This window comes from Erinaceus europaeus, chromosome 19, assembly GCF_950295315.1.
Source record: "Erinaceus europaeus chromosome 19, mEriEur2.1, whole genome shotgun sequence".
NCBI lineage: Eukaryota > Metazoa > Chordata > Mammalia > Eulipotyphla > Erinaceidae > Erinaceus > Erinaceus europaeus.
The window spans coordinates 4,420,533-4,446,081 of NC_080180.1; the positions used below are offsets into that span (position 1 = coordinate 4,420,533).

Consider the following 25,549-nt stretch of genomic DNA (forward strand, 5'->3'; position numbering starts at 1 on the left):
GATTTCACCAAAAGTGACCACAAACAGATCCACCTCACGACTTTCATTGACCAAAGCTTGGATTATAACAGAGCAGAATGAAGAACAGTAAAGTATTTTTTCACGGGTACATCAGGGTGGTTAATGTCTGACTAACTGAGGCATTGTTTACCCATACAAACTCTTTGCCTGATGAAACATCGCATCTACTGAAACACTAATTCAAAGAGACATATGCACCCCTGTGTTCATAGCTGCATTATTCACACAAGCCAGAGAGGGGAAGCAGCCTAAATGCTCTTCAACAGATGACTGGCTAAAGAAGTTATGGGATATTTATTCCACGCAATACTACTCTGCAATTAAAAATGATGATATTGTATCCTTTGAGACTAAATGGATGGAGCTGGAAGTGGTTGCGCTTAGCAAAATAAGTAGAGATGAAAAAAGAACTACCAGATGGCTTGACTCCCATGTGGAATCTAGAGATCTGATAAACCTGAACTTGAAGAATAAGGAGAAGGAGAAGAAGGAACCACCAGAAGCAAGCAAACTGCTTCTAAGACTTCTATCTTTGGGAGATGGAAAGGTGGGTGTGGAGCTTTGGTGGTGGGCGTGATGTGGACTGTCCACTGGGACCCTACAATCTTAATAACCAATTAAAAAATAGAAAATCCTACAATAAAAAGAAATATTGTGCCTGACATCAGATCCACCTTGCACATTCCAGTTCTCTATGAGGGGTGCTGGTTTCTGTCACAGTATCTGCGTTCAGACTTGTCTATGGGGCCTATTCATCCTGATCTACACCAGGCACCGTTTCAACAGAGAGCAGGAACTAAGCAACTGAAATTATTAACTACTGCATGTAGCTGGCCATTACAGCTCTTAATAATTAAACAAAGGAAATAGAATGGCAGAAAGCAACAGTGAAACAAGCATGCACTGAGCAACAGACATCATCAACTCAGGGGGTCTCCACATTGCTATATTTCAAGATATCTGTAATCAACATTGCCCGGTATTAGAGCCAAAAGGGACACTCAGATCGATGGGCTAGATAGAAGTGGAAACCCAGAAATAAACCCTCACACATATGGACAGTTAAGTTATGGCAGGAGTGGAAAGAGAACTTTTCAGTAAACAGAGAAGAATAAAACAGGATCACCACCTATCTCCTTGCACAAAAATAAACTTAAAATGAATCAGAGACTTAGATATTAGACCAGACACTACAAAATATCTGGCAGAAACATTGGCAGCACACTTTTTTAAAATTAGTGATTTAATAATGATCAACAAGATTGTGGGAGAAGAGGGTATAATTCCATACAGCTCTCATTACTGGAGTTCCATATCCCTCCCTTCTATTGGAAGTTCCCCTATTCTTTATCTCTCTGGGAGTATGGAGCCAAGGTCACTGTGGGATGCAGAAAGTGTAAGGTCTGCCTGCTGTAGTTGCTTCTCTGCTGGACCTGGGCATTGGCAGGTCGATCCATACTCCCAGCCTGTTTCTGTCTTTCCCTAGTGGAGTAGGTCTCTGGAGATGTGAGGTTCCAGGACATATGGTGAGGTCATCTGCCCAGGGAAGTCAGGTTGGTGTCATGGTAGAATATGCAAACTGGTGTCTGGAAAGCATTAAGATATAAAGCAGGACAAATTGTTTAATTATCAAGAACCTAAAGGTAAGGGTATAGCAGATAAGATTTGGGGATAAGATATGGGGTCTTCATATTGTAGAAGCTAGGAAGTCTATTCCCATGATTTTACTAAGTTGCTTGAGCCCAGCAGCTAACATGCAGGTGGACTAAAAGTGTTGTCTGGGAAGATGGTATCAGAATTGGGAATAGGACTAAAAACCTGGATTAGGGCAAAGAGTAGCTCCCAAATATGGGGAAAGTACAGAAGTACCACTAACTGTAAACCCCATTGATCTGCCCGAGGGCCTATCTCTATTCGTATTTAGTACAGGAGCCTATGTGGCTTCTGAGTTCCTGTCATTGTGAGCTCAGATTCCATGATCACAGCTGGGAACATTCTAGGCCGCACTCATTTCAGGGCCAGTCTCTCTGAGGGGCAGAGTAGGCTGACCCAGCCTCCCTTTGGAGGGTGGGGCGGTTTCTGCCACTGTTGTTCTACGTTGAGGGCAAGGTCCTGTAGAGGCCCAAAAGAGGGTTTATGATGCTGTTCCTTATGGAGAGGACCAAGGAGTGTGAAGAGAGGAATCTGCTAGAGGTCTAGGCCCATCATGTCTGTGTAGGGCTAGTGCCACCTCCACACGTTTCACTGCAGACTGTGTCTAGAGACACCCGGCCTTGGATGTCAACCCTTCAGCTCCAAGAACTCCTTGCTTCCACTTCAGGTGGTACACTTCCTGACAATCACAGAACCTACATGTAGACCAGGGCCCATGAGAGAGGGCACCTATGCACAAGTATCCTTAAGTTAGGGGAAATATTTACCTTAAAGTAAAATTGCTGAAGGGTCTACAGTAACCCGGTAAATACAGCAAGCAAGTAGAAAGACCTGAAAAAAAAAAAAGACACACCATGAAGTACTTAATCAAATATTTTCTACTTAGACCTAGATGTCCTCCTCACCTACTTCCTATTTCACTTCCCTCAATCACTGTAAGCCTAGCCCTGTGAGATAAAGTAAGGACTACAAAAGCTGGCTAAGACCAGCACACACTAATGATGGCTCATTTGGTCACTACCTGGCCGCACATCCTAGATGTCTCCTTTGCAAACATCTTTGGGGATTTGAATGCAACAGAAAGGACAAGAAAGGCAAAAATAAACGAATGGGATTGTATCAAACTGAACAGTTTCTGCATAGCAAAACAGAAAGACAACCTACCGAATGAGAGAAGATACTTAGATGCCATATGTCAGACAAATGAAGGACTAATAACCAAAATCTGTGAGGAACCATTACACTGTTATTTAACCAGCTCTTTAAACCTACTTTCTCCCGCTATGTTCCAGCTTTTATAATTTTATCATTGAAAGATATTTAGAAAATTTACTGGTAATTATGTTTTTAGAGAATGCCAAAGCTGAAAATCATGTAGAGCTCAGGGAAAGATAATGTTGTGGTTATGTAAAATGTCTTTTGTGTCTGAGGCACCAAAGGCCCCAGGTTCAATCCCCAGCACCACCATAAACAGGGGCCTACAGTGATCTGGAAAGAAAAAGAGGAAGGAAGAAAGAAGGGAAGGAAATAAGGAAGAGATTTAGCTTTATGCTATTTATTTATTATTGTATAGAAACAGAGAGAAATTGAGAGGAGAGGAAGAGATAGTGAGGGAGAGGCTGAGAGACGCCTGCAGTCCTGCTTCACCACTCGTGAAGCTTTTCCCCTGCATGTGGGGGCCAGAGGCTTGAACCTGGGTCCTTGCACATTGTAATGTGTGCACTCAACCAGGTGCACCACAGCCTGGCCCCTTATGTTTATGTTATGTTAAGAGAAATATATGAACAATATAGATGTGTAGACATGCATAGATCACGTGCATATATAGTCACATGTGCATACATATATTAATAGAATACTGAAGTTATTGTTAATTTTTGAAGTAACCAATGGATTTTTAGGATACTTTTATAATAGATTTTTTTTTTTTACACCTGCAGACCTGCTTCACTGCCTGTGAAGCGACTCCCCTGCAGGTGGGGAGCCGGGGGCTCAAACCATGATCCTTACGCCAGTCCTTGCGCTTTGTGCCACATGCACTTAACCACCGCACGATCGCCCGACTCCCTATAATAGATGTTTCTTATATTTTAGCAATAGAATGTAGTATTATCTTTGGAATTTCTGTCACAAAGTAATTGCTAAGTGTTCTACAGAATACTGTGCAACTGGACATTTCTAAATATATATGGTAATCTGTATTTATTTTTGCCAGATGATTGTTTTCAGAAATCAGGAAAGGATTGTTTGTGGTTTGAGAGGAATGATTAAAAAAATGTTATGATGAAGAATGTACCTCTGAGCAGCATTCTGACATTTGATAAATTCTGGCATTTATTTTCTCACTAGGGTCATGTAACACTTTAACTATGAACATGTTGTCGGTGTCCACATGTAACACGCATGTACACAGGTACATAAAGTAAAGCAGACGTAGTGGTCAGTCCTTGATGTCATCTTCATAGTAGACACTTGACACTTGCCGTATTGTTTTCAGATTTTATTTTTTAGTGAACTCTGACTTAATATCAAATAACTTTTCTGAATTTGCTACCAGCGTTAGCTAACTTGTAGTTGTTTTTTTTCCTACCTGCAAATTTACGTTCTCCATAAATGAGATGATTTTTTCTCTTTCTCAGTCATCACCACGTGAATACACTTGGTTACTGTGGTTTCAGTTGTTCTAATGTTGCTTCAGCTCATCATGCTTTATCATATGATGGGGTTTTCTTTGCTTCTGTCTTGTGAGCAGGTGATTATTTTTAAGTCCTAGTCAATGCCAAACCTGAGCAAATGCTTCTTCTGAGTCCATGAGACAGTGGAGCAGCTGCTGTTTGCAAACGTCACCCCTCAGCCTTGCTCGGCCTGCTTGCTGTGCTGCTGACAGTCAGGCGGGAAGGCTTTCCTTAGGGCTGGAACTCTACAAGTCTTGGAAGCGCACAGTCTGCCTCTTGGCAAAGTAGCTCTTACCATGGAGAAAAATTTAATGGAACATTATGCGGTTAATATCTACTAAGTCACATTCACAGTTCTAAATTTTTTGGAGAGACTCTTATTGTTGGAGAGCAGACAACAGTAATTTAAGTCTTTACAATTAATTTCCAAGCTTAGGAAACTACCGTTAACATCTAATTTATAACCTATATTAGCTGAACACGTGTCTACATAAAAGGTACAGTATATAAATTATTAGACCCTCGTATCTAATCTGCATTGCTAAAACGCTTACATAAAATAAATCTGCAGTTAATTTCAACATAGCTTATTAATATTATGTTCATGGTCAAGCAGAGTTTTCTAGTGTGGCTTTTCAATATGAAACAATTTTATACTAAGTACAGTATATATGCATATATATACATATATACACACACACATATATATATATACATATATATATATATATAGTTGTCAAAAATTTTTTTCACAGAATAAAGTCTAGAGTGGTTCAGGAGGTGGCGCAGTGGGTAAAGCATTGGATTCTCAACCATGAGGTCCCAAGTTTGATCCCCGGCAGCACGTGTACCAGAGTGATGTCTGGTTCTTTCTCTCCTCCTATCTCTCTCATGAATAAATAAATAAGTAAATAAATAAATAAATAATAAAGTCTAGAACATTTTGACTTCTATTTGTTAAAAGGAAAAAAAGAGAAAGAGACTATGAATTATACCCCTGAAGATTTCGATGAGTTGAAAACACTGTTAATGGGTCCACTGTAATTCAGAAGTGCTTTCTGCTAATAATTCACATCAGCCTTCAAGTCACTAATGAATGCAAGATGAATTTTTAAATAGTGATGGCTGATTCAATAGTGGTTCACAAGATCATCAGATTAAAGGGTTCTATGATGGAACGCCTGGTTGAGCACACAAGCTACAATCCACAAGGACCCAAATCCAGGCCCCTGGTTCCCACCCATGGGGAGCTGCTTCATCAGCAGTAATGCTGTGCTGTGCGCATTTCTCTTTCTCCTTCTCTCTTTTTTTACTTTTTAAAGCTTTCTTTAAAAATTTAGCGTGTTTTTTTTTTAATTTTTTAAATTCATTTATTATTGAATAGAGACAGAGAGACTGAGAGGGGAGGAAGGAGATAGAGAGGGAAAGTGAGAGACACCTGCATCCCTGCTTCACCACCCTGCTTCACTTTCCCCCTGCAGATGGGGGCCAGGGGCTTGAACCTGTGTCCTTGTGCACTGTGATGTGAGCATTTAAACAGGTGTGCCACTGCCTGCTTCTGCCTTTCTCCCTTTCTCCCTTCTCCTTCTTTCTCGAGTCCTCTCTGTCCCTGTCAAATAAATTAATAATAAAATAAGACTGTGATTCCCAGGAGTAGAGTTCCATACTACACACACACCTACACACACACACCTACACACACACACCTACACACACACCTACACACACACACACCTATACACACACCTACACACACACACCTACACACACACACCTACACACACACACCTACACACACACACACCTACACACACACACCTACACACACACACCTACACACACACACCTACACACACCTACACACACACACACCTACACACACACCCACACACACACCTACACATACACACACACACCTACACACACACACCTACACACACACACACCTACACACACACACACCTACACACACCTACACACACACACCTACACACACACACACACACCTACACACACACACCTACACACACACCTACACACACACCTACACACACACACCTACACACACACACCCACACACACACCTACACACACACACCTACACACACACACCCACACACACACACACCTACACACACACCTACACACACACACACACACCTACACACACACACCTACACACACACCTACACACACACACACCTACACACACACACCTACACACACACACCTACACACACACACCTACACACACACCTACACACACACCTACACACACACACACCTACACACACACACACACCTACACACACACACCTACACACACACACCTACACACACACACACCTACACACACACACACCTACACACACACACACCTACACACACACACCTACACACACACCTACACACACACACCTACACACACACACACCTACACACACACACCCATATCCTCCACAGTTCTCAAAAAGGCTTAGAGGCAGGTTGGGAACTACTGCTCCCTGTCCTCCTTCCTTTTCCTCCTCAATTCCATCCATCCTCCTCCTCCTCCTTCTCCTGTTCCTCTTCCTCCTCCTCCTCCTTTTCCACTTTCCCCTTCTCCCCTCCCCCTCCCCCTTCTTATATGTGTATTTCAGTTACTTACTCTTCACATATTAATAAAACCGTCCAGTCCTTGTCTTTCACCTCTTCACTTACGTCACTAGGCCGTCACCCCATGGCTGCCAGATGCATGAATACCCCCGGAAGCAACTGTAGCCTGCTCACATCAGAATCAAAGCTGAACTGCTTCCAGTTGATGTCATGTATGCTTAATACTTTTATATTTGCTTTTATCTTCCTTACATGGAATTTATTTATATATCTTGTAAATCGTAAAAAAAAAAAAAAAAAAAGTTCATTAAACAGAAAGCGTTTCTCAGCTTGGCTGCAAACTGTTCTTTCAGAAGTTATCAGCCAGTCCACAGTGAGATGTGCTTGTTTTCACTTCGTTTCTCCTTTGCAGAGCAAAAGCAGAAGTGGTAGACATCCAAACCTGCATACACAACTGCATTTAATTTCATTCGAGTTTTTTTTTTTTTTGCTTCCTGTATTTTGTCATTTTGCCAACCATGGAATCTCTACAGGCTAGAGTTACCTAATATCTTCCATTCTAAAGCCTTGTGATATTTAAATAATTACATAATGTTCAAACTAATGATGAAATAATATACTCAGCACCAAAACTAAGCTGTTACATGCTAATGTTATTGATTTTTGACAACATTTTATTCGTAAAGTTTAATTAGTTCTATTCAGACGTCCCACAATGAACTGTGCTGCGCATGGCAACAGCAAGCAGACATTCCTGAGTATTTGTATGCCCGACACATGTCCTTTAGGCCAGCACAGTGAGGTTCCAGGGCATCCAATTTATGGTATAGTTTGTGCAGAAATTCACGTTGCATCTTTAATTTGATTTAGTTGGAGGGAGAGATTTATTTAGAAACTATATCATTGTCTTTAGTAATTTGTATTCAAATAGAGACCCTAAGTATGGCACATAGTTGATGTGTTTATAGTTTTCTCCAAGACTATAAAGAGAAATGACATTATACAGCACACTAATTTCCACTGACTATCAGATATGACTTTTAATATGTTTTATTATATAAATGTGCTTGTAGGAAACATAAGTTAAAATGCTCAGAAAGGAAATATGACAAGAAAATAATAGGTATTGAGAGTAAATAAAAAAAGTATAAATACTTTATGTGAATGATAAATATAGAGCATCTCTTTCTCTCCCTTTCTTCCTCTGTCTCTTTCTTTCTTTTTTCTTTTTTTTTTTTTCTGTCACCAAGGTCATCACTGGGTGCTTGGTGCCTGTATAGTGACCATGCCAGCTTCTTATTTATTTATTTTTCCTTTTTTCCTGACAGATTTCCTGCAGAACTTGTTCACCACTCATGAAGCTTCCTTCCCCTGGAGTGGGGGGGGGGGGCTTGAACTCTGTTCCCCAGTATAGTATTGTGTGCACTCTACGGGTGTGCCACTGCCCAGCCCTCAAGGGCGCTGGTTTCTGAGACGAATATGGTTTGTAGAGAATTGTCCAAGTAGAAAACAGATCTAACTCCAAGAAGAATAGCGTTCACTTTGGTGCACTAGCTATGGTTTACTGTGGATAAGTAGCCATACTGGAAGCTGTGAGATGAAACACTATGAACACCTCCTCCACACTCTTCCTGTCCACACTCCTTCCCAGAAGCCACTATTTCCACATAGTGTAAGTCACTATACCCTGCAGCGAGGTCCTGGACTGCCCCCGCGCCCCCAACAACTACTGAAGTTCTAAAAGATAGTTTGGTTATGTATTACTTTCCATGGACTTACTTTATTTAGTCTTCTACATTCCTCACAGAAGCAAAACCATCCAGTAGTTGTCCTTCACCTGTTTACATTTATTCACTTATTGCTGGATAGAGACAGAGAAATTTAGGGTGTGGGGGAGATAGAGAGGGAGACAGAGAGACATCTGCAGCCCTGCTTCACCTGCAGGTGGGGACCGGGGGCTCAAACCCGGGTGCTTGTGCACGGGAATGTGTGCACTTGGCCGCCGTCTGGCTGCTTGATGCGTTTGTGTGCTTCTCTGAGCATGATATCTTCAGTTGCACCCACTTTGTTCCAAGTGGCACAACCCAGCACCTTTGTTCTTAGAGTTTCATGGTGGTTTATTTCCCTCCCTGCATGGTCTCAAATTCATTGAAATCGGTTCTCTTCATCCTTCAGCCTGGAGTTTTCCTCAGATGTTTCTTGGTGTTGGTCAGTTGATTCCCGTTGGGAGCAGAGGCACTGGAATCCCTGTGCACCTGGCAGGAGGTCTGGGCTGGTGGCTCTGCCCCTGGCGGCGACTCTCTGTGAGGGGCCGCTGCTCAGGGCTCTTCCTTCCCTCCAGCGGGGCCTGGTCTGTGTGGTGCGCTGAGGCTGGGAAGGAGCGCGCTTCCCATGCTCGGTGGGTGACTGGTTCCTGTTGTCTGCTGTGCCCACAGGCTCCAGCTGTTGCGGTGAAGGGGGCAGAGGAAGGAGGCTGGGAGAGGAGCAGGAGGGAGAGGCTGAGGGGGCGGAGAGGGGGAATAAGAAGGGTCTTTGGCCTTACAGACACTCAGCCTAGCTCTTTGCCTGACACTTGCCTTCTGAGAACTGAAAATATCAGTGCCCAAGGATATTGGTTCTGACAGGAGGAGCAGAGTGGAGTGTACTGGACCCCAGCCATACCCATACAGGTCCTTGAGATTCCTTTTAAAAATAGGGGGGCTGGGTGGTGGCGCACCTGGTTGAGCATATATGTCATAATGTGCAAGGACCTGGGTTCAAGTCCCCACTCTCACCCTGTCTATCTCTCCTTTCCTCTTGATTTCTGGCTGTCTCTATCAAATAAATAAAGATAATTAAAAATATCTTTATCTATTATCTAGAAACAGCCAGAAATCAAGAGGGAGAGGAGGGGGATAGAGAAGGAAAGACCAGACAGAGACCCCTGCAGCCCTGCTTCACCACTTGTGAAGCTTTCCTCCTGCAGGTGGGGACTGTGGGCTCAAGCCCTGGACCTTACGCTTTGTAACGTGTGCTCTCAACCAGGTGTGCCAGCTCCTGGCCTCCTCTTGAGATTCCTCTTCAAGACTCAATTCACTTCTCATCAGTTTCTTGAGATAAGTGACCATTTAGGGGAGTCGATACGGCCTCCTGGTCTCGTTGAGGACTGTTTTGGGGGCCTGCACGGCTGTGTACCTGGTACCTGGAAGAGCACACGTCATCACACACGAGGACCCAGGCTGCCCTTAGTCCCCACTGGCAGGTGGGGGTGTGTGATTCACAAGTGAAGGAGCCATGCTGCAGTGCAAGCATCTCTCCTTTTCTTTGCTTATCTCTCCCCCTGTATACCCCCCCCCCAGTCTTTCACCCTCTGAGAAACAAAACTCCACGGACAACAGCAGCAGTGAAGTCATGCAGGCACTGAGCCCTAGCAATAGCCTTGGTGGCAGAATGGTGTTGTAGATACTTAGAATTTCCCATGTTTTAGGGGCCACTTCTGAGCATACATGATGAAAAGAATCGCCTGCTGTGCCACCTTTAAACTAGAAGACTTCTGGGTCGGTGAGTTAGCTCAGCTGGGAAGAGGCCTGCTCTGCCATGTGTCCAACTGAGTTCAAGTCCAGCCGCCACCCACCACACTGGGGGAGGCGAGTTCAAGTCCAGCCGCCACCCACCACAGTGGGGGAGGCGAGTTCAAGTCCAGCCGCCACCCACCACACTGGGGGAGGCGAGTTCAAGTCCAGCCCCCACCCACCACACTGGGGGAGGCCTTTTTTCTTTTTCCTCCTCTCTGTCCTTTTTGAAGACTATGTATTTCATTCATATGAGAGTGCAAAGAGGAGAACCAGAGAGTATCACTCTGGCACTTGTGATGCCATGAGCCCAACACGGAAACCCATGCTTGAGAGTCCAATGCTTCTATCTGCCGCACTGCCCACCCCACCCCTCAGACCATGGTCTCCCCCTTTCTGTCGAGTGATGAAGCCCAGGCAATGACGACAGATAAACCCCGAAAGGCGTGGAGTCCAGTGCAGTTTTGCAGGACAGATCTGTACAAGCTTTATGGAAAGACTTTTGAAATAACTGTATTATCTCAAAACATATTGCCCAGACTATTTCTGTACTCAGCTGTGTCTGGATGTGTAAACCCAGGGGGCCTGGGTCTGACCCTCAGAAATGTTCTCATCTCTGGGGTCCGGGGCTGAGGAAACTGAGAGGGGGGTTTCTGTAGACAAGGCCGTGAGAAAGCCGTCATCAGGCACGGTTGGTCATTGGGTGCTGGGAGATGTCCCTTCCAGCCGGAGAGAGGAGGGTCTCCAGAACAGAGCAGCATTTCAGGTAGGATCTGCACCAAGGAAGAGCTTGGCAAATATTTGCTGGAGATAATGAATACCGCTCACATTTCCCCTCCCACCTGTATTAATGCTGAATATTCTTCTCTCCACCGCAATCAGCACCACTTATTTTTGTCTTGGTCTTCCCAAGAGGAATTAGCAGAAACATTTCTATAGAGAAAATTTACCATTCAATGGCAGTTATTGATCTATCCTATAATTATTAAAAAAAAAAACTTCCTCTGAGAACACTACCATATTAATGACACATCTACATTATTAAAAATGATGAATATCGAGTAATAAAGCTTCAAGCTCACATGCTCCCAGATGTTGTTTGGGGAACGACCAGATTAGCATTTTTTTTTTGAAAAACATAAGCAGTAATTAGAAATCTTTCACAATTTCTTTCAGAAACAGCACTTGATTTTAATTCTTTCATTTAAAATTTTAAAAAGCTTGTAAGAGAAAACTGTGTCAGAACTATTGACATTTTTATAGCTTAACAAAAATGAAGTATAATTAAAATGAAATATTTGTTGCATAAATTAAACCTGCAATTAATATGTTTGCTGCTGCCGCTTGAAGGCCAAAATTAAAACGGTGTTGTTTGCAGATAGCCCACTGCGAGACTAATTTCTTGATTTTTATACCGCACATTATCGGAGACACCCTCACAGGGAAAGAATCAACCCACAAGAAGCAAGCAGTGTTTGATGAAAACCTTACACAGAAAGAGATAAACAGGCTTTTTTGAAGGCAGGGGGATATGCTTCCCATTTTCAGAACCGATGACTGGCTGGTTCCAAGGGGAAGATTTGCATTTTGAAAGCCATTAAAATGAGTAGAAACTTGCCCTTTGTCCTCAGCTAGGCCTTTCATATCAACCAGTTGATTGTTTGGTGGGTGTGGGGGTGGGGGGGGGCTTTGCTTTTCTCATGAGGTAGTTAGAAAGCCAACCAGACTCCTTGTGCAGAGGCCTCCCCTCCAGCTAACAAGAAGCCATATCAAACCCGACCCCCAAACCCTGGGTGCGAACGACTTCCAGAGAAGTGGAGGAGAGGTGCTTTCACTTCTGGGGAAGGAGGACCACTTTCCCCCAGAGATGCCCACAGTCTCAGACAGTTCAGCTAACCTCGCCCAGCACAAGCTAGCCATTGCCATTAGGTGAAACGCAAAGCAAGCATGAATTTTTAACTTTATTAGATAGGACGGAGGGAAACTGAGGGGGCAGGGGGAGACAGAGAGACACCTGCAGCCCTGCTGCTGCACCACTCATAAAGCGTTCTCCCCCACCCCCCCCACCCCCCCGTGCAGGTGGGGACCGGGGGCTTGAACCTGGGCCCTTGCGCATGGTAATATGTACACTTAGCCAGGTGTGCCACTGCCTGACACCCCCCCCCCAGCTTGGATTTTCCAGGTGAGTGTATTAACGAATCAGACTGAGGACTTGAGGCCAGGGGGGGGCGGGGGGGGGGGCGGCTCAGACTGCTCTCAGAGCTGCCCCAAAGCCTGGGTCTTGGTGTGGAGATAGCAGGAACTGTGCGTGCCGTAGCTGGAGAGGTTCTCAGATCAAGCCTTACTAAGCTCAACCACATCCTCGCAATTTCCCTACAGGGTAGGGTGGGGGGACAAGGAGGGTGGGAGGTGCTTCGAGAGGGAGCCCACAGAAGCCAGGGTCAGCAGAGCTCGCCTACACCCACAGACTCCAGCCCTTCCTCAAAGCCTCTCTTCCTCCCCATCTCTGTCCTAATTTTTCTATCTTTCATGAATTTGTTAAAAAAAAAAAAAAAAAGATTTGCTTTGGGCTGGGAGTGGTGTATTGCATCAGTGCATCCCTACTTCCAGATGTCCTTCCTCTTTAAGATGCAGGCAAACTGAAGGTACCTGTGACCCCCCCCCCCCAAAAAAAAAGTGTTAGGGGCCAGGGGAAGGGCAGACTATGGGCCCTCAGGGAGGAATCCAAGGCTTGGCTCCTCCTGCTTCTCTTGTTTCCAGGTTCGACTGAGAAAACAAGGCTCAGACTTGAGGCAGGTCTGCTTAACTCAGGGCCCACTCATCCCTCTGGCAACTCCTTTGTTTCAAGCCCCTTCTTTGCACCACCCCTCAGGAAACAAGCAGGAAAGCGGTGTGCTCCCCTGTTTGAAGGGTCACATCCTCGCTCTAGAAGTTCTGAGACTTCCTTCCCAGAAACTCAGACTTTCTTTGCTACCAAGGAGCATATGGTATTTTGGAATGTCACCGTGCTGGCTCCATTGTCACTCCTCATGCTAAGTGGTACTCCTCAACTCATTCTGACATTTTCTCTGAGCATTTTTTGCAGCCTATTTCCCAGACATTAACCAGGCATAAGCCCAAACATTCCAGCCAGCATGGGTTTCACGTAGCAAGCTGCCATTTAAAACGGCTGTTTGGTATTGAAAGTTTTGCTCTCAAGTATCATTAGCTCTGTTGTGGAACCAATTGACACCACACTGCAGCTCATTCTAGTACAGCAGTGCCTCCAACTGGATGTTGCTTCTCAGTGACTTTTATTCAGACGACACTATTACTGCTTTTAGCTGAAATTAAACAGTTGAGTCCACGTGTCACACGCACAGCTGTCTCTGTATACGAAGCCATCTTCCGTCTCGTGTCTCTGTGGTCAGGACCACAGTCAGCATACAGCACAGTAAGTGGCATGGTCAAACAAGAAACCACAGGATTTCCCCAGTTGACATGCATGGCCTGTGCATTCCTGGATGAGACTATAATGACAGAGGAGGAGTGTGAAATAAGAAGACAGGTGTAATTAAAAAGAAAAAAATATATAAGATGTGAGAAGAATCAGCAGACACACATCTGACTCTTGTATATGGAGGTACCATCCTGGGTGAGAGGAGAGAGAGAGAGAGAGAGAGAGAGAGAGAGAGAGGGAGCACAATGATTATGCAAAAAAAAGACTCTCATGTCTGAGGCTGTGGGGTCCCAGAGTCTTTCTCCAGCACCACCATAAGCCAGAGCTGAGAAGTACTCTAGTAAAGAAACAAACAAAAATACTGAAAGAAGATCCCATCTTGGAATGGGGTGATGTGTTTCCCAAAGTCACACATAAGGGACATTGTCCACAACAATGTCCTAAAAGTAGACAGCATTTGAGGGTCTCTGAGTCTGAAAAGAGCCAATACTTATTATTAGGTATTTACTTTCTGTAAATTTGCCATAAGGGTTCTCGCTGGGGCTCAGTATCTGCACTGCAGTGCCACTGTTCCTGGTGGTCACTCCCCCCCCCCCTTATTGTCTGATAAAGAGAGAGTGAAATGGAAAGGAAGACGGGGGAGAGAAAGAGACACCTGTAGCATTGCTCCATTGTTTGAAGCTCCCCTGCAGGGGGGACCTGGTGCTTCCACACTAGTCCTTGCTCATGGTAACCTGAAAGTTCTGGCAGGCGTGTCATTGCCCGGTCCCTTCTGGTACTGTTCTGAATGCTTTTTATACTTTCATCCCTATGCACTTCCTGTATATAAACTTGTGTAATGACAGAAACAGTCCTCCTAGCTGAGCATTATCATCTTCTTGTCACCGCTGTGCTTCCAGTGACAAAGCAAGCGTTCCAGAGATCATAAACATTTTCTGAGACCACAAGCATAAAGCTGGATCTCAAACCCAAGCCCTGACTTGGAGGCAGCTCTGCCTTGGACTAGAAGTCTCACAGCAGTGCTCAAGCAGCCAGCAGGAACGGGTCTCTGAGCATGACCGCATGTCCTGCACTGAGGGGTTTGTGCTTCCTCCTGAGGTCCCCTTTGTGTCAGCCAAAATGTGCATCTTCAGAAGTATGTGCAGATTTAAAAAATATATATATTTATTCATGACGAAGAGAGGGAAAGAACCAGACATCACTCTGGTACATGTGCTGCAGGGGATTGAACTAGGGGCCTCACGGTTGAGAATCCATTGCTTTATCCACTGCACCCCCTCCCGGACTACATGAAAACCCCTAAATATGTGGGATTGAGTGGAACACATTATTAGAGGCTCTAGGATATTCTCTTGAGAACTTAGAGTGAACAGGAGTTAATGAATATTCGCTGCAACTCACAATTTCTTGAGTTTTCTTTTTCTTTCTTTCTTTCTTTTTTTTTAGTCTTTATTTATTGGATAGAGACAGCCAGAAAGTGAGAGGGAAGGGGGTGAAAGGGAGACAGAGAGACACCTGCAGCCCTGCTTCACCACTCACAAAGCTTTCTCCCTGCAGGTAGGGACTGGGGGCTCCAACCCAGGTCCTCATACACTGTAACATGTGAGTCCAACCAGGTGCGCCACCACCTGGCCCCTAACTTTTCTTCTGTCAGAACTGTAGAGATGTGTCAGAGAATGTTTTATATGCAGTGAGCACAGTTTGATTGTGTGGCACGAATACCAGGTGACCTTTTTAACCTGCCTGAAACTTTGTCAACTAAAGACTCTGCAAGATCCCCAAGTGACATTCAGACTTGACTGTCATCTCATCAAGGGTGCATTTTATTTTCTCCCTTCCTTCTTCCATTCCTTCCTTCCTTCCTTCCTTCCTTCCTTCCTTCGTTTCTTTCTTCTTTCTTTCTCTCTCTCTTTCTCTTTCTTTCTTGCTTCTCCTCTTCCTTCTCCTCCTTCTCCTACTCCTCCTTTAGAACACTGCTTAGCAATGCTCTATGACGGTGTTGGGGATTGAACCTGGGACCTGTGGTGCCTCAGGCTTGGATGCCTTTTTGAATAAACGTTGTGCTATCTCCATGGCCCCAAGGATATATTTTCAACAAAAATATAGTAGTTAGCATTCAACTACAAGTTCTTGCCATCACCACCCATCTTTGTTTATTTGATTTGGCACCAAAGAAAAAGTCTTTGCAAAGCACTGGAGCTGGACCTGTGGGACTCTTTGCAGCCGAACAATATGTGCACAGCCTTGGGTTTCCGTCTTGTCTCTGTCACCTCTGAAGTTCCGTCCTGTCTGGACGACACTAGAACAGGTGGTTTGAGTTCTCAGTGTGAGTATCTGGTGGGAAGCCTAGAATCACTAAGAAACAGCACGACTGCCAACCTGAAGTCTCTGTACACTGAGTGGGTGAGTGGCCCAGGAAATTTGCTCTTTGTCATTTTTGACTTGGGATTGAAAATGGACTCGGGCTGCATTCCAGCTCAAAGAGCCGTTCACTTCCAAAGCCTCCTAAATTGTCCCAAGGAGCTCGTTCTGGCAGTGGATTATTTGTGTTTGGCCGGGCATGCTAATGGCAGAAGCTGTCTGCTCTGGCAAGCCTGGGCCTTGGCATGGCTTAGAATAACCCTCCCTAGTGCTTTATCTTGATGAGGTTATTTTTCAGTTAAGCACCTCCCACGCCCCTTGTTGAAAAAGCAACACAGCACAGCACACAGCACACAGCACAGCACACAGCACAGCACAGCACACAGCACAGTGCACAGCACAGCATACAGCACAGCACACAGCACAGCACAGCGCACAGCACACAGCACAGCACAGAACACAGCACACAGCACAGCACAGCACACAGCACAGAGCACAGCACAGCACAGCACACAGCACAGCATAACACATAGCACAGCACACAGCACAGCACACAGTACAGCACAGCACAGCGCACAGCACAGCACAGAGCACAGCACAGCACACAGCACACAGCACAGCACAGAGCACAGCACAGCACAGCACACAGCACAGCATAGCACAGCACACAGCACACAGCACAGCACAGCACACAGCACAGCATAGCACACAGCACAGCACAGCACAGCACAGCATAGCACACAGCACAGCAGAGCATACAGCACACAGCACAGCACACAGCACAGCACACAGCACAGCACACAGCACATAGCACAGCACAGCACAGCACACAGCACAGCACAGCACAGCACAGCACATACAGCACAGCACAGCACACAGCACAGCACAGCACAGCACACAGCACAGCATAGCACACAGCACACAGCACAGCACAGCACAGCATAGCACACAGCACAGCAGAGCATACAGCACAGCACACAGCACAGCACAGCACAGCACACAGCACAGCACATAGCACATAGCACAGCACAGCACAGCACAGCACATACAGCACAGCACACAGCACAGCACACAGCACAGCACAGCACATACAGCACAGCACAGCACACAGCACAGCACAGCACAGCACATACAGCACAGCACACAGCACAGCACACAGCACAGCACAGCACAGCACATACAGCACAGCACACAGCACAGCACACAGCACAGCACAGCACAGCACACAGCACAGCATAGCACACAGCACACAGCACAGCACACAGCACAGCACAGCACATACAGCACAGCACAGCACACAGCACAGCACAGCACAGCACACAGCACACAGCACAGCACACAGCACAGCACACAGCACATAGCACAGCACAGCACAGCATAGCACAGCACAGCACAGCACATACAGCACAGCACACAGCACAGCACACAGCACAGCACAGCACAGCACACAGCACATAGCACAGCACAGCACACAGCACAGCACAGCACAGCACATACAGCACAGCACAGCACACAGCACAGCACACAGCACAGCACAGCACAGCACACAGCACAGCACAGCACACAGCACAGCACAGCACAGCACACAGCACACAGCACAGCACAGCACAGCACAGCACAGCACACAGCACAGCACAGCACAGCACAGCACAGCACACAGCACAGCACACAGCACACAGCACAGCACAGCACAGCACACAGCACAGCACAGCACAGCACAGCACACAGCACACAGCACAGCACAGCACACAGCACAGCACAGCACACAGCACAGCACAGCACAGCACACAGCACAGCACACAGCACAGCACAGCACACAGCACACAGCACAGCACAGCACAGCACACAGCACAGCACACAGCACACAGCACAGCACAGCACACAGCACAGCACACAGCACAGGACACAGCACAGCACACAGCACAGCACAGGACACAGCACAGCACACAGCACAGCACAGCACAGCACACAGCACAGCACACAGCACAGCACAGCACACAGCACACAGCACAGCACAGCACAGCACACAGCACAGCACAGCACAGCACACAGCACAGCACACAGCACAGCACAGCACACAGCACAGCACACAGCACAGCACAGCACAGCACAGCACACAGCACAGCACACAGCACAGCACAGCACAGCACACAGCACACAGCACACAGCACAGCACAGCACACAGCACAGCACACAGCACAGCACAGCACACAGCACAGCACACAGCACAGCACAGCACACAGCACAGCACACAGCACAGCACAGCATAGCACAACACACAGCACACAGCACAGCACATACAGCACAGCACAGCACACAGCACAGCACAGCACACAACACAGTGTATAAATAAGCAACCATCAAAACTCCTCTTGATTAAAATTAAAAGTTGCTTTATTTTTTATTAGTGATTAAATATTGATCTACAAAATGAGGGGACAGCAGGACTATAACTGCACACTGTTCCTACCACCAGACATCTGTGTCCCCTTCCCTCCACTGGAAATTACAGGGATGCTCCCAGGGTCACAGATATTTGTTGACTATGATTTCTGTAACTATCTACACACACACACACACACACACACACACACACACACACACACACACACACACATATATATATTTGCCCTTTTTCTCAATGGTTCTGCCTTTCATTACTCTCTAAGTCACACCTGCACCTGTTGCCACTTCTGAATGTCCTTTCTATTTTCCTCTTCTCTCTCTGGGTCCTGTTGGGATTGGGTTTCCGAGCCCTCTGGTCTTCTTCCCCTGACAATTCTCCCCCTCTGGGAGTATGAACCCAAATCCCTTTTGGGGTGCAGAAGGTGGAAGGTCTGGCTTCTGTAACTGCTTCTTTGCTGGACATGGGCCTTGGCAGGTCAATCCCTACCCCACCCGAGCCTGTTTCTATCTTCGCTGGTGGGGCAGGGCTCTGGGGAGGTGGGGCTCCAGGACACATTGGTGAGGTTGTCAGTCCAGGGAAGTCAGGATGGCATCATGGTAGCATCTGCAACTTGGTGGCTGAAAGGCGGTCAGATATAAAACAACTGAATATTCTTAAGTATATTATTGATGAAAACCAAGAAGTACATAAAATAGACAGAACAATTGCACCATAAGCACCCGTGATGGTCAGGAAGAGCCAGTCAGAAAGCATCTCTCGAACAGAGATGTGACCACAGGTAGAAATGGACTGGGAAGTAATGGCAGGTAGAGCTGGGTGGACGCTGCTGTGTGAGTCTGAAGGCAAGAAGTGGCCTGCTCAGGTAACAGGTGTTCCAGAGATGAACTAACGAGGGGAATGCGGAGGGGACCCTGTCAGACAAGCAGGCTCACCTGGGGTGAGGGTCACAGTAGATGCAAGGACTGTGAGTTCACAGAGGACAGTGATTGGGTCCAGCATGGAACCTCTTGGTGTTTCTCCAGGGTGCTGTTCACTGTGTGAGAATACTGTGTGCTCAAGAAAGCTTCAGTACCGGAGCATCCCGTTTTCCCCTGAGAAGGCATTGCTGCTGCTTTGTCGTGTCAGAGGAAATGGCGGGACTTAAATGCAGTTAAGCGCCAGCTAATATTCTAGTAGTGATGTGATGATGATACCAAGTAAGATCCCTGGTCATCTTCTCTTTTCTCTCCTAGGATTTTCAATCTGTATTGCCATCATTTGAGCTCTTCTCCAAGTTTGGAAAATCATATTCAAAAGCTGGACAAATTATATAAAGGTAGGCATTTTTCCCTTAATAGTATATTAGAAAATACTAAAAATATATAAAACTAGTGGTACAGCAAGTTGGGCAGTAGTGTAGCAGGTTAAGCACACATGGTGTGAAGCATAAGGACTGGCATAAGTGGTGCGAAGCATAAGGACTGGCATAAGGATCCCAGTTTGAGCCCCCGGCTCCCCACCTGCAGGGGAGTCGCTTCACAGGCGGTGAAGCAGGTCTGCAGGTGTCTGTCTTTCTCTCCCCCTCTCTGTCTTCCCCTCCTCTCTCCATTTTTCTCTGTCCTATCTTAACAATGACATCAGTAACAACAACAGTAAAAAAACAAGGACAACAAAAGGGAAAATAAATATAAAAAATAATAATGTTACAAAAGTAACATTAAAATCAAACGATTGGCTTAGCTATCAAGCATTTTTAATGCCATGCTATCTATAATCATATTTTCATATAAGTACATGTATTTCTTTTATTCTAATCTAATGGTTGCCAGCATGCAAAACCTATGAATTTTACTTTTCAGATCTCTTCTCCAGAGTAGGCACGAACCAGCAAAAGGCTGAAATACCTTTTCTCTTTAAATTAATCATAAGAACACATAGATTGTTTAACATGATATGGTGGAGAAATATTGCTGGTACCCAAAAGCAAAATTTCCTTAGAATTGTACTAATATACCATAGTTTAATGTGCTGTGAATGGAAGCAAGAGTTGTCTTTAGTGGTTTCTGTTCAATCAATAAATTGAGTCTAGGTGCTCTGGTTATCAAAACTGACAGCATGGAGACTTCTGGTGGATGTCATCCTTGTATGCTAAAGTGTTTGAGGATCTGTGATGGCAGGGAGACTGATCCGAGACATCTTGGCATTTCAACCCAAATTCAGAGGAGCTTTTGGGTGAGGACAGCACAGATCACTAGAGAGGAAGGAGAAGAGGCAGGAGTGAGAAGTCATAGGGGATCAGCCTTCCCAGACCCCTCCACACCCAGAGCCAGGGTGTCAGCTTGGCCTCACTGGAAAGAACCCGGTAGACCAAGCAACTGGGCCCTTCCATGCGGTGCTGGGACTGCTCTTCCCAGCTGTTCATTTTGCAGCTTCAAGCAGCAGTATGTGCAGTGCAGATAGTCACGTCTACTCCAAAGAATGCACAGGGGAAACGAGACACAGTCTGAACAAATAAAAGAACAAGCACAGCTCTGCTTGTCTGTGCTTAGTCAGATGTCCCATGTCTCTGGGCTCATCCATGTCTCGCACGATCTTCAGTGGCAGTTATCTCTGACAGATGGGTATCTTTCTGACTGACACTTCTTCAGATTCTTTTTTTTTTTTTTTGATTGTGTGTAACCACACGAAAGCAAAATGTTAAGATGAAATACACCAGTCGGGACTCTGTTTGTTCTTCTCTGTCAATTACAAAAACATCTTGACTTTATTCTAGTCAATCATAATAATGTAATAATGTAATAATTATCTTGCTTTCCTGGAGACAAAATAACGACTTGCCAAAGTGTTTAGAAGAAGGACAAGGCTGAGTGACAAAGTGCTTCACGTTACTTTTAATGAAAAAGAGTGCACACTGCACTGATAGAAATATGAGGCCGACCGTTTGTAAAGCATGTCTGAGGACTCTCCTCTGGGCTTGTTAACTCCTTTTTTTTTTTTTTCTTTTTAAATTTTTATTGAAAGATTTTTAACACAAGAGGAGAGAATAGAAAGAGAACACAGCAGAGCGTCACTCTGGCACATGGGGTGCAGGAGATCGGACTCAAACTCAGGGACCTCCTGCTTCCAAGTCCAGAGTCTTACTCAACACACCACTTTCTTTCTATTGTTAACTCCTTTGTGACTCGAGAATATTATCGCACCCTCATCTCCTCTTAGAAAAGAAAGGAGTGTGTAGTGTTTACTGTGGGTGAGTGAAGGCTGGCTGCTGTGGTGGAGGCTCTCCTTGAAAGAGCTAACTTCACCACACACTACCAAATGCTTCTGTTCTTTGCTAGGAAGGTGAAGACGGGAACTCTGGCCCCAGAGCAGTGAGTGAAGGTGCCAGAGGACTTGTTAGAGCTCTCTGTCTGATACTCGTGCCCTGTGGTCGCCTGTCTCTTCTCTCTGACTGACCGGTGCTAGTGCCTCCACCCTCACCACACTTTCCTGTCCTGGGTCTGACTAGAAGCAGCCGTTCCTTTATCAGGGCGTCTTTCCTTGAGTCGACACATTTCAAGTTCAGAATCAGCAGAGCCCACACGCATACCCATTTTGATTAATGTACCAGAATGTCAGCCACTGGAATTGCTCAGCTTGAATCGATTTTAAACACGCCCATGTTTTAAAATCTTCTCCCTGACTTGGCTAGCATGGCTCCGTTTAATTCCTGCCCCCCACCCCCACTGGAACAGGTGGCTCTGGTAAACCCCTCACAGGTTCCCAAAGACAGTTCTGTTTAAATCAGGATCCACAGCCTACCTGCCTGCCATGGGCCGAGCCATCTTCCCAGTCCCGTTCTTCTTCCCAGCAGATGAGCTGCTGAAGATCAGAGTGAAGAGACGGTACACTGGGAGGCGGCGCCACTGCCTGACATGCTGTAGTCGGAGCTGTGCCCAGTGCAGCCCAGCAGCGGTGTGCAGTCTTTTGGCATTAGGAACAGTTGTCTCTGGGTGGAGGGTAGATAGCATAACGGTTACGCAAACAGACTCTCATACCTGAGGCTCCAAAGTCCCAGGTTCAGTCTCCTGCACCACCATAAGCCAGAGCTGAACAGTGCTCTGGTTAAAAAAAAAAGGAACAGTTGTCTCGGGTTTTTGTGTTTGAGGCTCACATCTTTATAAGGTTACAGGGCAGGGGACTGGTGGTGGTGCTCTCATGTGAGCACACATTACCAGGCTCAAGTCCCTGCCCCCCTCCTGCAGGGGGCATGCTTCACAAGCCGTGAAGCATATCTGTAGGTCTCTCTCTCTCTCTCCCTCTTTCTCTCTCTTGCCTCCAGGGTTATTGCACGAGTCCACTGCTCCTAGAGGCTATTCCCCCCCCCTTTTTTATCATTGTTGTGGTTATTATTATTGATGTCACTGTTGTTGGACAGAGAGAAATGGAAAGAGGAGAGGAGGCAGAGGGGAGGAGAGAAAGACAGACACCTGCAGACCTGCTTCACCGCTCATAAAGCGACTCCCTGCAGGTGGGGAGCCGGGGTCCTTAATGCCGGTCCTTGCGCTTTGCGCCACGTGCGTTTAACCTGCTGCACTACTGCCGGACTCCCTCTCTTCCTCCCTACCTCCCCCTTCCCCTTTCAATTTCCCTCTGTCCTATCCAATAAAATGGGGAAAAAGCTTGACAGCGTTTAGTGTCCACACTGTACCTACCTCTAAAGTTCTGTGCCTGAATTCTCCCAACAACACCCACCACAGTTCGCATGCAGTCTAAGGGACAGGCGTGGTGCTTTTCAGAATATTCTATTCTAAAACAAATAAGAAGAAAACAAAAAAAAATTTTTTTTCTCTTCTTTTTTTTTGGGGGGGGATGGGGTAGATGAGTCAAACTCATGTGTTTCAGTTCTCTATAAGATTGCTTATTTATTTATTTATTTATTGTGTGTGTGTGTGTAAGTGAGGGGGGGGGGTTGGGCCCTACTTAGCGTCGGTCGGCATACGGTGGTGTGGGGAGCTGGCCCTAAGGCCTCTGCAGACCTGGCTTGCAGGTCCTGTGCTCGGACTCTCTGCACCACCCTCTAGCCCTTGGGCTCTTTTCTGCAATCTCTCTTTCTGTTAAAAACGAATAATAGTGGAAAGAGTTCGATTCTGAGTCCAGATGAAATGCTTGTTAGTTAACTTGTTTGCTATGCACAGAAAAGAGAGTTTTGTTTGTGTCTGAGTCAGAAAGGAGGTGACGTTCTTTTGTCATTTTTCAGGGGATGTGTTGCCTTAGCATCTGTGTATGGGAAAAGACTATCAGGGGAGAATGACTGGTCGCCAGACATATAATGCTAGCTAGCTAAGTGCCCGTGAGAGTGAGATTGGACTTCAGTGGGAAAAAAATGATGATGTGTGTGGTGGGGTGTGTGTGTGTGTGTGTGTGTGTGTGTGTGTTCACACCTGTGTGTTGGTGACCAGGATTATCTCTTGCATGTAAGATTTCATTACTACAGGCTGTATATATATATATATTCTCCCCTTTTATTGTCCTTGTTTTCTATCTTTGTTGTGGTTATTATTGTTGTTGTTATTGATGTTGTTGTTGTTGGATAGGACAGAGAGAAATCAAGAGAGGGGGAGAGACCTGCAGACCTGCTTCACCTGCAGACCTGCTTCACCGCTTGTGAGGCAACCCCGCTGCAGGTGGGGAGCCAGGGGCTCGAACCGGGATCCTTACGCCGGTCCTTGTGCTTCACACCATGTGCACTTAACCCGCTGTGCTACCACCCGACCCCCGGCTGTGTTTTCATTCAGATGAATAGAAAGAGCAAAAGAGAGAAAGACAGAGAGAGATAGAGACATCACAATGTCAGAGCTTCCTCCACTGACAAAGCGCCTCCCCTGTGGTGCTGGGGCTTGGACTGGACTGTGCATGTGGCAGTGCAGTCTTCTCACCCAGAGCTGGCTGGCTGGCCCGCATGGCCGAATCTTGCTCTCAGCCTGGCACTATGTGAACACAGTGTACACACCCCTTTCCTTCCGGTGCTGTGAAATGTCAAAACCATGTTGTCTTTCCCATCTTAGCCGTGGCCTCGTGAAACGGCTCCTCGAGTAAAGCTGGCGGGGCAGTCCCCCCGCCGACAGACAGGAAGGTAGTCTGCTGTGGTTCCCGGATGCAGCTCCAGGGACTGGGCAGCACACCTCCTGGGAGCCAGCATCAAGGAGGCGTAGAGGCAGACCAGAGCTCAGGTTCACGAGCCTAGAAGTGAGTCTCCTCAGGCCGCGGCCTCCCAGACTTCTAGCCCAGCTTCTCGGATGTGAGGAAGTTTGAAAATCCCACTTAGCAAGCCGCTTTTCCCCTCTTCTACTTCATTATTTTGTTTCAGAAAATGAAAGAAGACAAAATATGGGAAGGAAGTCCAGACAGTAAGGAGACCCTGGGTAGAAGGTGCCCCTGCCCGGCATCAGAGCTTCCACTTCCAGCGGTGCCCAGTGACCCTGAGCAGTCTCGCAGCCTCTGAAAGGTCCCTCATTCCCTGGCGTAGCCTTCTGGCTCATGTCTGTGCAGAGAAGTTGGTGCATCCAACGTGAGAGTCTTCGAGAGAAAAATGCATGGAAACCACGCCCTCCTGGTGATGCAATAAATGCAATAAATCATAATATTTCGCAGCCAGCTTGTCATGAGTCCATTGCAGTGAACAGTGTGGGAACGGCGGCCCTTCCGCTGAGATGCTGGGCACGGCTGCAGCCCCTGGAGCGGGAGTGCCGCAAGGCTCCACCGCAGTCCCAGACAAGGTCAGTGTCGAGACCTGAGCTAGGAATAGCCAGCACACAGGTGTGCCGATGAGTGGTTTGACCCGGTGGTGACTTCTTGTGGGGAGCTGTGACTGCAGGCCAGGGACCCCCCC

The 25,549-nt window shown here is 46.4% G+C and overlaps 1 protein-coding gene across 1 annotated transcript in view; it reads left to right on the plus strand.

Moving 5' to 3' along the window:
* SPATA17 (spermatogenesis associated 17) overlaps nt 1-25,310 on the plus strand; it is a 108,471-nt gene extending 83,161 nt beyond the window's left edge. Inside the window, exons 7-8 of the mRNA XM_060179217.1 lie at nt 19,935-20,017; nt 25,028-25,310. Coding sequence (XP_060035200.1) covers nt 19,935-20,015 — 81 coding nt within the window. The 3' untranslated portion in view covers nt 20,016-20,017; nt 25,028-25,310. The remainder of the gene's footprint in view (nt 1-19,934; nt 20,018-25,027) is intronic.
* Nucleotides 25,311-25,549: the final 239 nt, after the last annotated feature.